The sequence below is a fragment of the Aulonocara stuartgranti genome, assembly GCF_965226115.1.
Source record: "Aulonocara stuartgranti genome assembly, chromosome: 6".
Lineage (NCBI taxonomy): Eukaryota > Metazoa > Chordata > Actinopteri > Cichliformes > Cichlidae > Aulonocara > Aulonocara stuartgranti.
Genome location: NC_138944.1, coordinates 39,208,372 through 39,223,313, shown reverse-complemented (window position 1 = coordinate 39,223,313; position 14,942 = coordinate 39,208,372). Strand labels below are relative to the sequence as shown.

General features: G+C 37.5%; 2 protein-coding genes across 3 annotated transcripts; one reads left to right on the top strand and one right to left on the bottom strand.

Moving 5' to 3' along the window:
• Nucleotides 1–9,125, top strand: LOC309709348 (galectin-related protein-like). Of its 2 annotated transcripts, XM_082537925.1 has the most exons (6): nt 1–667; nt 1,011–1,058; nt 1,917–2,000; nt 3,941–4,029; nt 4,829–5,012; nt 5,265–9,125. In XM_082537925.1, exons 1-6 carry the CDS (start codon nt 662–664, stop codon nt 5,406–5,408), a joined length of 555 nt encoding a protein of 184 aa, XP_082394051.1. In that variant the 5' UTR covers nt 1–661; the 3' UTR covers nt 5,409–9,125. The 2 variants fall into 2 exon arrangements, with proteins under 2 accessions (XP_082394051.1, XP_082394050.1); XM_082537924.1 differs by lacking the exon at nt 1–667 and having other exon boundaries at nt 772–1,058.
• Nucleotides 9,126–9,629: 504 nt separating this feature from the next.
• Nucleotides 9,630–14,439, bottom strand: LOC309709351 (myelin and lymphocyte protein-like). Its single transcript, XM_082537928.1, has 4 exons — nt 14,312–14,439; nt 13,130–13,297; nt 12,063–12,206; nt 9,630–10,887 (listed from the first exon to the last, which is right to left on the bottom strand). The coding sequence occupies exons 1-4, from the start codon at nt 14,399–14,401 to the stop codon at nt 10,813–10,815; spliced, it is 477 nt and encodes a 158-aa protein (XP_082394054.1). The 5' UTR covers nt 14,402–14,439; the 3' UTR covers nt 9,630–10,812.
• Nucleotides 14,440–14,942: the final 503 nt, after the last annotated feature.

The window sequence follows — 14,942 nt, the reverse complement described above, 5'->3', positions numbered from 1 at the left end:
AATGGGATAGGAACACTGATTGTATCCGATTAAAAACTATTGTGTATCTAAAGGTAGTAACAATTAAGATAAGTCTAGTGGTTCTGTTTGTATTTGGCCTCATGCACTGTCCTACTGTAGAGCTTCAAAAATATATTCCCCTTGAAAAACAGTAAAAATATTTGTTGTTTGTCTTTATTTTTAATGATGCTCTCAATTTGAGAATTACTGAGTGATGGACGAATAGATTTACAGCTCAAAGTCAAATCAGTTTTATTGTTTGTTTTTTAAATCGTGATTTCTTCTGTGCACTTGAGTTGTTTTACTCTGCATATCTATATTCTGCATTGTATTAACAAATATAGAAATGCAGACCAAGTTTGATTACCTGGTTTAAGAAACATTTCTGTATGGGGCGCCGTTTGTAAAGTGAAACATGCTGAAATTAACGGCAACATTTTTCCACATTTAGCTCAAAACCTTACAAAAACATATTTTTTCGAGTAATTTTTTACAACATTTAGTAAAATATTTGTAACTTTTCATCAAATGTTAAATATTAAATCTAAATATTATATTTAATAATATAAATATTCAGTGGACAGCTGACACGGCACACCACCGAACAAATGTATCTTCTCCCGCTGAGCTTTTGCGTGAACTCTGCACTTTATCCTCAGACATGAAGGTAAATAAATTGACTGCATTCTTTCAGGCACTTTTTTCGAGAATTCTTGGCAGTATGAAAAATATGAGACTTGTAAACTTGAAGCTTTTGAAGTAAATAAGACATATTGTATTTAATTTGCTGTGCTTGAAGCGGATTTATTTTATTTTGCCTTAAGTTGTAGCCTCACAATGAGCGCACTTGTTAGAAACAGGAAGGCATGCAGGGCAGCTGATTATCAAAAATGTGTGTGTGTGTGTGTGTGTGTGTGTGTGCTGAGATTAAGCTTTGCGTCACTGTTCATTCAGCGACCAGCAGACAAACTGGATCTGCAGCTTATTTCTTTGCTTTTTGTTCCCTTCAGGTTAACATGGCTGAAACACACAGTTTGACAGCAGCGCAGGGCAGGAAGGTAAGTGACCAAGCAGAGAGGGGACACAGAGACGAAGCAGGCTGACAAACTACTTCATTACTTTCCGTTTCTGATTTCGATCTATTTCTCAGGTGGCTGTTTAGACACAACCTAAGCTTTCTTGGCTTTGAAAACTATCAACCTGTTCTAGTACAGGTAGTTTTAAAATGGCAGAAGTAAGTAAAGCGACTCTTCCGCTTAGAGCCACCAAAATAAAGGCCCAGTGTTTGCTTGTTTTTTAAATAAAAATAAACACACGCGCACAAAGAAAGAAAAATAAAACTAATACAATCAACTTAAGTCTTATATCGAAATTATATTATGGTTATCCCATATTCCAACTTTACTTTTCCAATATCAGTTCTTGAGCAAGTTAATAATTGGTTTAACAATACGCGTAGAAGGGTTGATGGTCGTGATAGAAGATTCAGCTCCGGTCTGTAAAAATACTCACTTCATTCTTTTCTGGTAAATTATAAATCAACTGAACATGTAAATTGCTCGTAAGTGAGCTTCTGATTTGTTATTACGAAGTTTGTAGCACGAGTTCAAATCTGAAGCTTATATTTTGAAGGTCAACTTCAACTCAAATAGCTTCCTGCCTTGTTCACGCTTTGAGGGCACGTGATCAAACTGTGACCTATGCTTTGACTTCATTCGGCCAGCAGGAGTGAAGTAAATACCAAGCTTTCTATTGTAAACCGAAATAATTGTCTATGTAATTGTGATGTATTTATTGTCACGCTATCTATCTATCTATCTATCTATCTATCTATCTATCTATCTATCTATCTATCTATCTATCTATCTATCTACACTTCCGGTGAAGTTGCAATCATTTTTTTTGCTTCCTTTCAGAAATGGAATTTACCACAGAGAGGTGGGACTGAGCCTAGAAAAGCAAATACTGACCCTCCTGACAGAGACACTGAGAGAAAACTGGTAATGTCACATGAATATCAAGCAAACACACTTTGATGTGAAGGCTGCAAGTAACAAAATAAAACAAAACTATTTCATCTTTGATGGAAATTTAAAATGTAAAGTTTGTTATTTTAATCACAAATAAGCTGTGCATCATGTCAATAACAGTTACATTATTAATAGCTTATTAATCAGTTTCAGTGTAATAAATAAACACAATATATTTGAATTTCATGTCATTTCATGTCAGTTCAAATCAATTCTATTTATACAGCGCCACATCACAACAACAGTGCTTCATATTGTAAGGTAGACCCTACAATAATACATACGGTGAAAAACCCAACAATCATATGACCCCCTATGAGCAAGCACTTTGGCGACAGTGGGAAGGAAAAACTCTCTTTTAACAGGAAGAAACCTCTGACAGAACCAGGCTCAGGGAGGGGCGGCCATCTGCTGCGACCGGTTGGGGTGAGAGAAGGAAGACAGGATAAAAGACATGCTGTGGAAGAGAGACAGAGGTTAATAACAGATATGATTCAATGCAGAGAGGTCTGCTAACACATAGTGAGTGAGAAAGGTGACTGGAAAGGAAAAACTCAATGCATCATGGGAATCCCCGGCAGCCTACGTCTATTGCAGCATAACTAAGGGAGGATTCAGGGTCACCTGGTCCTGCCCTAACTATATGCTTTAGCAAAAAGGAAAGTTTGAAGCCTAATCTTAAAAGTAGAGATAGTGTCTGTCTCCTGAATCCAAACTGGAAGCTGGTTCCACAGAAGAGGGGCCTGAAAACTGAAGGCTCTGCCTCCCATTCTACTTTTAAATACTCTAGGAACAACAAGTAGGCCTGCAGAGCGAGAGCAAAGTGCTCTAATAGGGTGATATGGTACTACAAGGTCATTAAGATAAGATGGGGCCTGATTATTTAAGACCTTGTATGTGAGGAGCAGGATTTTGAATTCAATTCTGGATTTAACAGGAAGCCAATGAAGGGAAGCCAAAACAGGAGAAATATGCTCTCTCTTTCTAGTCCCTGTCAGGACTCTTGCTGCAGCATTTTGGATTAGCTGAAGGCTTTTCAGCGAGTTTTTTGGACATCCTGATAATAATGAATTACAGTAGGCCAGCCTGGAAGTAATAAATGCATGAACTAGTTTTTCAGCGTCACTCTGAGACAGGATATTTCTAATTTTAGAGATGTTGCGCAAATGGAAAATGTTCAATATGTGCACTGAATCTGGTTAGATACCATATTTCTAAGATTGTCAGGGCCGAGTACAAATAACCCCAATTTAATCTGAATTTAGAAGCGAAAGTTAGAGGTCTTTATGTCTTTAAGACATTCCTGCAGTTTAAGTAAATGGTGTGTGTTTTCTGGCTTCATGGACAGATAGAGCTGGGTGTCATCCGCACAGCACTGAAAATGTATGCTATGCCTTCTGATGATACTGCCTAAGGGAAGCATGCATGATGTATAATATAATATAAAATGTGTATTTTTCTATTTATTTTGCAGTGGATCTTGTAAAAATTTTATTTTTATCCAATTTACACTTTACTTAGAAAACATTTTGGAAATAAAGTAACACTTTAGCCTTTTCTGGTCAGATTATGCTACCATTTACACAGTGACTGCCCTACAATATATAGTGCCTGGAGGTGACTGTTGTTGTGATTTGGTGCTACAGAAGTGAATTTAATTTTTTCAACAAAAAGCACATTTGTATTCTTTCCGTTTTGTCTTAAACGTTTTCAGCTTTATTCTTGAATTCTCAGTAATTTTTGTAATTTTATTGTACCATATATTTCCATTAGATTCATCCAAAATTATTTAGGCTCACCACTTGCTTGCCTTTTGATTTTTTAGTTTTTAACTTTATTATTTAAATCAAATTTAATTAACTGTGGTTTTTCAGCATTTTGTTGCTCTATGCAAATGCTTGTGTGTGCAGGCAGTTCCTTTCAGAGGTCGTATCCCAGGAGGAATGCAGCTGGGGAAAAGGATCATAGTGATTGGTACTGTGAATCCCCATCCTGATAGGTAGAAATGTTTTGTGTAATTACTGACTTTCCATCCTTCCCACAGTATTACCACATTATATACGAGATCCTTCTTCCCTCCATACCTATTCCTCTAAAATTATTTAATATGAAGGCAGCATGAGCAGAGTGTTACAGCCCCTTTAAGAATGTTGCATCATGGACAGTGTAGTCTGTGCTGCAGGGGGAATGTGTGGGACAGCCCCTCCTGTTGTGTGCATGTGAGGGCGAGGGAGGGAGAAAAAGGAGGGTCAAAAAGTACGAGTTGCTAATGATGAGAAACGGAAAATGAAAGCATGTAAATATAATAATAACCACTGCAGCCAGTGCAGAGTGCCCGATGAGTTAGTTAAGCATGAGAAAAACAATTGTGCTTACATCTGCAGTTTTGTCTCGTTATACAATATTTAAAATAAAAAAACTACATTTTTGGAAATATTTGTGGATGTTTTCTTTTTTGTTCTGATTGAATACTTAAGCATTCCAGCAGTGGCCCCTAGCAGCTCTGAGTTTGAGACAGCTGCCTTAAAGACTTTTGAAGTGAATGCTGAAGAAATGTTATCTAGACAGAATTTAAAACAGGTCTCTGTGACTTTGAGGGGTGAAGATGGGCTTAAAGTCAGTGACATCAGTATGGTAATCGCCTCTCCTACAGAGATTTCTCCATTATTCAAGTCCAAAACGATGCCTGATTGTAGGATTCCCTTTTGAGAAACCACCGCATATAAAATTCATTTATTATGTGATAATCTAAGGAAAGGTGTGGCCAGATTCATACTGTATATCCATCCCCCTGTTAGGTTCTACATTGCCCTGACATGTGGTTGTGGCACATCCAGGGAGCCTCCACCTGATGTGGCTCTGGAGATGTGTGTTCGATTCAAGGACAGACAAGTGCTACGAAGAGCCTGCATGTCTGGATCCTGGGGAGATGTTGACAAAGCTGTTCCTTTTTTCCCCTTCATCAGAGACCAGCCCTTCAAGGTACCATAAACTTGTTGATACTGTAATGGCATTTATGAGTTTATGCTATACATATAAATTACATGTGTAGAATATGTTAGTGCAAAATAGAGTACATTCCATGGATATGTTATTGTTACCGAGTGATTTTGGGTGTCATGAAATGATCGGCAATAACAAGGAGTACATGAATGAATGGCAACTACTCAGTGCACACCGCTCCTGAAAGAAAAAGACTGTAAAATTAACTAAACATTCCCTCTGTCCTCACAGATTGAGATTCGGTGTGAACAAAGCAGATTTCGTGTGTTTGTGGATGGCCAGCAGCTGTTTTATTTTCACCACAGAGTGACATCACTCAAAGACATTGATACCTTATGGATCAAAGGTAGCATCATTATCTCCAAACTGGGTTAAGCAGTGTCCCTGCTCAGCAGGAGGTCTCGGATTTCAGTGTTATTTGCACTGTGTGTATTCACTCCAGGCGTTCTGGTACCAGATGATGCTGGTACAACAAAACAAGATTTACAAATGTCCATATTAGTGTGTGATTAATAGTTTCTGATGTTCAGAAATGCATTGTGCGTTCTACAAACAAATGTTAGTTTAAATGAAAGTTAAAACTTTAATAAATTCAGATTCCACATGAATGGACTGTAGAGTTATGGGTCTCTGTCATGATCCTGGGTCGTTGACCCAGCGTTTTGTGTTTCTTTTTGGGTTCATCTTGTGTTTGGTGTTTATTCTGATTCTGTATTAATTCTTTGGGTTGGTTGTCGTGTTATTATCCCTACCTGTGTCTCCCCTCTGTGCTCCGTTCAGGTCCCTGCGTTTTTGTTGCAAAACAGTCTGTGTGTTTCCGGTTTTACTTTGTAGGTCTGCTTCTCATCATGTCCATTAGTGTCAGCTGTGTTTCTCGGTGTATCTACGTCTCTCTGCATTCTCCGCTCCCCGTTTCATGCTTAGGTTTGTCATTTAGTTTTCCCAGTCTAGGTTTTTTTCAGTCATTCGTCTTTTCTCACTACCTGTTCAGTCGCTCCACTTCTGTAAATAAAACATCACTCTCATCACCAGTCAACTGCCTGCATTTTGGGTCATTTTCCTCCTACACCACACGGCTCACCCCGCCAGCCGTGACAGTCTCTTTTCATCAACATATATCACAACATCAGTTTCTAGTTCAGTGTATCAGTGTATGTATTAACAGTCTGTAAGTGGAGGTTTTATTATATAAATACCTGTTTGTCCTAACTGGAATTTTACTTGCTACAAAAATACTTTTGGTTTTGTTAAATTTTTGTATTTTTTGGTAATTAATGCATTTATCAATACTTATAACTTGAGCACTTTTGAAAATCTTCTGTTTGTAGATTATTAGATTACAACATATATTTCTTAAATTGGTTAATAAATATTTAAAATGTATACGTTATTGCCTTTTATTAAATCTTAAAGTTAACTGTAAGATAGTAACAATTAATGACTGACTTTTATTGTTCTTTTATTTTTTATCTTTATCTTTTATTTTTTTAAGCTAATAATAGAATCAGGTGCATTGTGTGTATTTGCGTTTTAGGGCTGTTATCAGTTTTGCTTTTATTGACGCCAATGTGAATAAGTGTAGGCCTTAGCTGTAGTACAGCAGTTTCACCATAAGGTGGCTGCAGAGGATATTGGTATACATGAGGCAACGGTACAGGTTAACATGAAATGATAAATCTTCCTGAGAACCAGCCCAATGTAGTAAATAAAGGACATCCTGGGCTTTCCAATGATATCTCATGTGTTTGGGTGACCCCAAAGACACGGGAAATTACAAAAAAAAAGTTAAATCGGAAGAATCTTTTTCCTTGGTTCTCAGGAGGATATAACAAAACAAAGCAATAAAAAGTTGGATAAACAGAAAGAAAAAACATACCTGTTGGTATTTTTTGCTGCAGCATTTTGGATCAACTGAAAGGCTTTTCAGGGAGTTTTTAGGACATCCTAAAAAAATGAATTACAGTAGTCCAGACTGGAAGTAACGAAAGCATGAACAAATTTTTCAGCATCACTCTAAGACAGGATATTTCTAATTTTAGAGATATTGTCAAATGGAAGAAAGCAGTCCTGGTCAAAAATGACTCCAAGAGTCCTCACAGTGTTACTGGAGGCCAAAGAAATGCCATCCAGAGCGCGTATCTGGTTACGACCATATTTCTAAGGTTTTTAGGGCCGAGGAAAATAACCTCTGTTTTATCTGAATTTAGAAACAGAAAGATAGAGGTCTTTATGTCTTTAAGACATTCCTGCTTCATAACTAGTTGGTGTGTATTATCTGGCTTCATGGATAGATTAAGTTAGATATCATCTGAAGTGCAAAGAAAATGTATGCTATGCCTTCTGATGATACTGCCTGAGGGAAGCATGTATAATGTAAACAGAATTGGTCCTAGCACTGAACCCTGAGGAACTCCATAATTAACCTCAGTGTGTGAAGAGGACTCTCCATTTACATGAACAAACTGGAGTCTATTAGGTAGATATGACACAAACCACTGCAGCACAGTACCTGTAATACCTACAGCATGTTCTAATCGCTCTAATAGGATATTATGGTCGACAGTATCAAGCACAGAAGGACAAGAAGTTTTCTTTGTGCCTAAACTAATGTGCATTTTAACCACTGTAGGGCCCATTTTGGGGGTTGTTATATATCCAAAATGGTGACACAAAGTTGGAGGATCACTGCTGTCTACAACATCAAGACTATCCATAAAAGAGGCACAGACATGAAGTATCTTTGTCCATAATGCTTATCAACTGTTTGTTGTCTGAGATTAGGATGTCATAGTCATTTAGACAGACTGCATCATCCCAGGGCTTCTCTCGTCTTCAGTTTCATGGAAATACTCTGCTATTATCACCTCCTGCCTTCTCATCAATTATCCATCACAGCTACAGTTCACTGACCTGCCACACTGCCAGTATGGCTCCATGTGTACTTATATTTTCTTGACATGAAGCAAGTCCCCATGAGGATGAACTTGTGAGGTTTAGGATTAAGTTTTAAATAAATACTGGTTATGATCATGGGAGTTTTCCATGAAATTAATATGCCAATGTAAACATGCATCTCTGAAGTGATGGAAACACATCTTGTGTATGAGGCACTCTGCTGTACTTCTATAAAACCTGCTTTCATGTTTTCTCTGATTTAAACTCTTCACTGCTGGTCAGAATAAAAAGAGTAGTGGTTATTTTAGCTCAGTCATGTCCAGAGCTAAAATATCTGGACATGACTCATCCACACTACTTTTTAAAAATTTGATTAAGTTTGTACAGCTGTCAAATGAATTCAACGCTTTATAACAGCGGGAAATAACGCTATAAGGATCTTGTTGTTTATGTGTTTATGTCAGAAGAAATTGCTCGAGTGATTAAAATATAGTTATCAGTTGCTTTTCAGGACAAATGCTATTGTTGTTATTTAACTGATATAAATCATTAATGCTTCTGCTTCATGCTGTTCTGCTGCTCTAGCAGTAAAATGCTACTGTGGTTAAAAACAGAAAAGAAAAGCAACAAGCTTCTGCTACGTGAAATATTATTTTATTCTATTCTATTCTATTGTGTACAGTTGTATACAGTATCTATTGAAATCTTATTCCAGTGTTTTTCTTTTTTCTAATTTTCCATGTAACTTTGGATTGTCCACTGCTGTAACACAATTTCCCACACGTGGGACTAATAAAGGTTATCTTATCTTATCTTATCTTATCTTAAATGAATCTCATCATTATTTTTTTGCAGTTGGTTACGTCATAGTTCTGGTTCATCTTGAACCAGCATTTTGAGTTTTGTGCCTTTTTTGTATTATGTTCTAACTTGTGTTTAAGTCTCCCTTGTCCTTTGTGTGTCTTAGTCTTGTCTCTGTCTCCCTCTCTCCCGTGTCCCCTCGACCCCTGTGTCAAGCTTGTGTTGTTGCACTCACCTCCGGCTGCTGTGAGGTGTGTTGGCGAGCTGAAACCTCATGTAGCTTTTTTGGTCTTTCTTTTTGGATCCCTAGGTATGTGTTCATAATAGTATGTCCCTCTGAGAAATATATAAACATTTAAATGGCCCTTCATATAAAAAAGCTTCCCCACCCCTGTCGTAGGGGGTCATCTGATTTTGGGGGTTTCTGTTTTCTCTATATTATTGTAGAGTTTTTACCCTAAAATATAAATCACCTTGAGACAACTGTTGTTATCATGTTGCACTATATAAATGAAATTTGATTGAACAGAACAGATTTTCTTTATTCATTAATAAATTATTGACAAATTATTTTGTATTTAGCTAAACTTCTTCTCTGGAACTAGTTTTTGACCCTTCTTAAGGTTGGTTCCCCATGTTTACATTAAAATCGCGACTACAGTCCTAGTTCAAAGTTTCAAAGCTCAAAGTTGGTGATGTAATGGATACTGTTTCTATATACCACATATTCACACTGCATGAACTGCATTATGTTGAAAAAATCTGTTCACAAACTGAACAGAAAGCAACAAAAGCTCAAAATCACCTTTTGTGTGTGTCACAGCAGACTTGGTCTGGACTCCTTGGCATAAAATTTGTAAGCACTCAACACGTAGCATAACTATTCAACAAACCACAATCTCTGTCTGAATGTATTGTATTCACCTTACAAAATCTGGTAATATAGCATACAGAAACACTTCACCTATTTCATGTATTTCATGAAAAAACCCCAAATTTATTTAATTTCAAAGAAAGTGTGAATAAACCTACAAAAATATAAATGTTTCCCCACCCGCTCCTTTCTTTAGTCAGCTGAGAGCAGAACAATAATATTAATCGAAAGGTTTTCATTAAAGGACAAAGTTATCCAAATAATAATGATGAGAAGAAAAGGAGTAAAGGACCCATGGGAACCTGAAATTAATCACTGATAAATTAATTATCACATTAATTTAAACTAAATATGTCAAATATTATTTTCATGGAGTGTAGCAGAATGATCATTCAAGTGATGAGTTCACTCCTCGCCAAATGATATCAAGTGTTCTGATATCAGCAAATAAAAGTGACGCTAAGCTTGTCTCTCTAGTCCCTCAGTCTTTCTAAGTAAGCTGGCTTGCTCAGTTTTGCAGGGCAATGATAAATCTTTTTATGTCTGGCTATACAATCATTCTGTTCCTATCCTGGTTATTCTTTATTTTGGCGCTCTGACATTTCTATATAATGAGAGCTTGAGTAGTGATTGTGAACGCTTTGGGGTCCTTAGGGACTAAGTAAAGCGCTATACAAATACAGGCCATTTACCATTTACCAAAACAGCCACAACATTAAAACTACTGACATATACGTAGCATTGATTATTTTACTACAAAGCAGGGTTTTATTGGAACACTTTGTCAACTTAAAAATGTTTGCAAAATGAGAACTATTTAAAATGGCAAATGAAATCTGAAACTAATCTAAGGTGTTAATCTCAGACCCCATTATTCCTGGGATAAGGAGTGCAAAGGATCCACCTTTCGCATTCCAGTGCTTGGCATCCCAGCACATTCACAAATATCCAGTTCCTACACACTGTGTGGCCCCTGGTTTTAATCTTGTGGCTGTAAGTAGTGATACTGTGGAATGGTATTCTGGAAGTTAACAGTAGACATGAGGCAGTGTGAGGCACAGTGAGACCCAGATCGTCTTTCATTTAGCAGAGGGAAACGCCAGATCAGTAACTTGACAGTCTCCATCACCAAACCCCCGTCATATCAGCATTTCCGTATGTACAAAATGAGATTCAGTTCTGCTCATGAGGTTTATAGGGAGAAAGCTTCTAGAAAGATTTCCATCGGATGGCAGACAGGATTGTGTGGACGAAGTAGAGAAGAGTGGCTACATATGAGAAAACCTGCAAAGACAGAGAACATCAGGAGGTCATCAACACCTTAAATGATCTTTGAACCACTGAAACTTAAAGCCTTAAAAAAATCCAAACCAACACAGTATCAGATTTTAAGCAATGTTAACAGCAACATATAACATTTCCTCCAGGCATTACTGAAGCTAAATTGTTCATAATATCCATCTTTGATTAGAAGTCATTTGTTGAGAGTAAATCTTGTATGATAGAGCTAAATGTTAAAGCAGATCTGCTGCTGCTGCTGCTGCTGCAATGAAATATTTGCCCTGGAGAAAGAGGTTTTAGAATAGTCTCCACTTCACCACCTTGAGTGCACTAAAAGTTTATTCTTAAGTAGTTTCATTTTAAAAAATAGGCTGGCTTCAGTTTCAAAGCCGTTGTTTGACAATGTGCCAAACACTCTCTTTTTTGTTGAGACTTAACATCTAGATTAAAACCACTTTAGCCTAGCTTAGTATAAAGACAAAAAACAAGTTAATTAACAAGAAATAATAGAATATAATGACTACAAAGACATAGAACATTAATGCAAATAGACACAAAACAATTACAAATGGATAGAAAACCACTAGCGACAAAAATGTCTACTAAGCGAGTCGATACTTACACAGCAGAAGACTGCAGAAGTAAAGCAGGTGAGATTTCAAAGTTATTTTAGTATTTTGGAATCATTTTACTAGGTAATGATAGCCTCCTATGTTTTTTTTTAAGTTAGGGCTATGGAGTTGATCAAATATTACATCCACGACAGACAGAAATTCATGAAGATCTGTGCAAATATTCTACTGACTTGATTTCTTCTGATTCTTCCTATTTTTTCTTATTAAAAGATCCAAAGAAAACAACTAATCAGAACATGATCTAAAATAGGTTAAATACCTCAAAACAAAAACGGAACATCTACAAAGTAAAGTAAAAAAATCAGTACATTTAAAGTAAAATTAAAAATGATGCCTGAAAGAATTAATGCAATAAAAACTATTTGGTATTTTTATGTTTGCCTCACTGAAATACGACTACCTCTTGTATCACTATTTCAACTCACTGAGAGCCAACTCTGAAAGAAAACTGCAACCAGTGTGTAATTCTCTGTGGGCTTTATTTCATTAGCTTTATAATCATTCATTTCTTTGTGTCACCCAAGTAACAACAGCCTGACTCACCACTGCAGAGACGTCCAACTTGTAGTTGCGTGGTCCTGTAGTTGTGTTGTTGCTCTGTTTTCCGCTCAGATCCAGCGTCACTTTGGCCAACGCCACTGAAGCACTGAGGTAGAAGAATGCAGCAATGCCATGATACAAAAAGTCCTGACAGAGTAGGAAGAAAAAGAGCGAGACATTGTTATGTGGTGATGTCTTCAAAGTGGTGACTGCCTGCATTGGCATAGAGTCAAAACACACATATAGTTGCAAAATCCTGTCAAACACTGGCATGTAAAGCTATTGTGTTGTGTGTGTTTGCATCAAAAAACTTGTTTTGTAGCTGCAAATTCTTAAATATCAGGTGTCAGAGCACCACGGAAAGCAACCGAAGAAGATTGTCAAAGCAATCTTGCACTGATGCTTGTCATTTAACCACGGCAGAAGAAAAGTTCAGAACAATGATATATAATGGACACAAGCTCAAGAAGGAAAAGTAAAGTGGCTTAAATTGTAACATTTAATTGTGGTTTATATAAAATTATATGTACTATATGTATATTATATAGAATTATAAGGAAGGGTGCGTTTTCCTTAAAACTCTGCCAAAATCTCTGTTTCCTGTCTCTTTTTTACCTCTAAAGTGAGGCATGTGTCAGGGTTGATGATGAAGGTAGATGCTGTATATCTACCATCATTTAACTGCATCTATTTGCAATTAGAACGATCCGTGTTTCTCTGAAGCAACCATATTAATATTGTTCGCTGTATTATACTACAGTTTATAACAGACAAAACAACGAGGTAGGACTTCAAGCTGGTCAATTTCTATTGCGTATAAGTTGGATCCTCTATCTGCCAGGGGTACTTCCTGCTACTGGAGTCAAGACAGGTATGATAGAGCTACATAAACAGGAATGAAACACACTTTAAGTCAGTTTTATTTATATAGCACCAAATCAAGAACAATAGCCTCAAGATGCTTTATAACTACTTTTATAACAAAAATAGAGATAAAAGTTCAACAATCAGACAGCTGCCAAGCAGCAAGGACAAGTAAGTGTGTGCGATATGATTTGTGGAGGACTTACTGCTGCTGCCCAGCTGGCTTTATTATGATGTCTCCCACAGGCGAACACCACCATCCAGATAAAAGTCATCACAAAGCAGAAGACAGAGACAAACATGACCCAGCCCTGAGGATTTTCTGGCACTACCAGTGTGCATGCCACCAAGATCCACACCAGACCACCAAAAACCTGCAACAACATGTATACATCATGTACACATGAGAAGAGCTGGAACATGTGAAAAATCTCCACACGGGCTTAGAAGCCCCTAAATGACAGCCTCAGTTAGATCTGGGACAATCAGAAAGCTTTAGTTTAAGGAAATTATATGTTTCCACAACGTGTGCAGTTATTTGTAGAACCTGTACTTCTACTTGAGCATGCAGCACAGGCGTGACTGCCTTCGTTTACTCTACACCTTTAATGATTGACAGACTGCATTATTCAGGGAGCCTGACCCTCCTCCACCGTATGTCATCACTGTCTGAACTCCACCTGTTCACACACATTCATGTGAAAACACCTGCGACATTCCTCCACTGCTGACATTTTCTTAAGCTAAACGTGGCTTATGAAAACATTTTTTCTTTTCATATCTGTTTTCCTCCACTGCACAGAGTCATCATAGGAATCCAACCTGCTCGGTCTGTCCTCCGCCTATTGTGATGTTTGGCTCATGACATATTCACTGGAATATAATTAATTGTAATATTGCTCATGTAGGAAGATTATCCTACTCCTAACACACCCACATCATTAACCCTCAGTCAGCATCCTATAAACTTCAGTTATCAGTAGGGTGAAGCCAACTTAAAATTAGGCACAGGAGAGCACAAAAACGTTTGGAACCACGTTCTCTGCAAAGTGGCTGTAAATCAGCTCCTCTTACTACTGCTGTGAAGAGAAAGTGAGAAGTTTAACCTTATTTGTAACTTACTTTTACACTATACCTACTATATAAATATATTTTGAACCACAGGTTAACCAGAAATGAAACAATTTTGTCCTTCTGTTTCAGAAAACAAAAACCGTCACTGAAATAAAAAGTAGAAAATGGTTAAAAGTTATTTTCTTTCTTTTCTTTTTTTAAAATTATTTTTTAAGGGCTTTCCATCTGAACATCTCTGGATAAGAAAGTTTCTGCATGTTTTGTGAGTAAAAACTGTGTGACAGAGAAAAGTTCCTACAATCGCCGTTTCTTACCAGTTCTGGGAGGTACAGGATGTCGGGGAGGGTGGCACATATTCCGACCCCGCTGGGAAGGTTTGCCATAGTCCTAGTGTTGGAGGCCATCCTGCTGCTGCTGCTGCTGTTAGACTAAATCGGATTCAAACCCGCTACGGTTGAAAAGCAGGTGGAGCAGGCTGCAAAAAAAACGGAATCTCCATCAGCACAGTGCAGACACGCCCGGTAATTGGGGCGTAGTCAGAGCGAATTTAACGAATATGGAGATGCCTTTGATGGATCATCAGTGCGGGACAGACGGCAGTGTTTGGACACTGGCTCATTTATCACCATGACAACGGGCAGCAGCTCCGCTTTCAAGAACATCAAATAACAAAAAACTCAAGAGCGACAATAGCAATAGCTCTGCTGGACTTTTTATTTATTTACATTTTCCTCTTCAAATTTTTTTTTTTGACGCAAATTCAGTTCCAGAACGTCATAAACTTGGCAGAAGGATGCATGAGCGTCTCTTAACAGTTAATAAAGGAGTACTTCACTTCCCCGTCATTCTCAGAATACGTTTGCTTCAGATTGTTGATTTTAGCACGTGCACCACGCGTGCAGACCTAGGCAACAACTAGGTGGGACAAAATATTTGGGCCACATT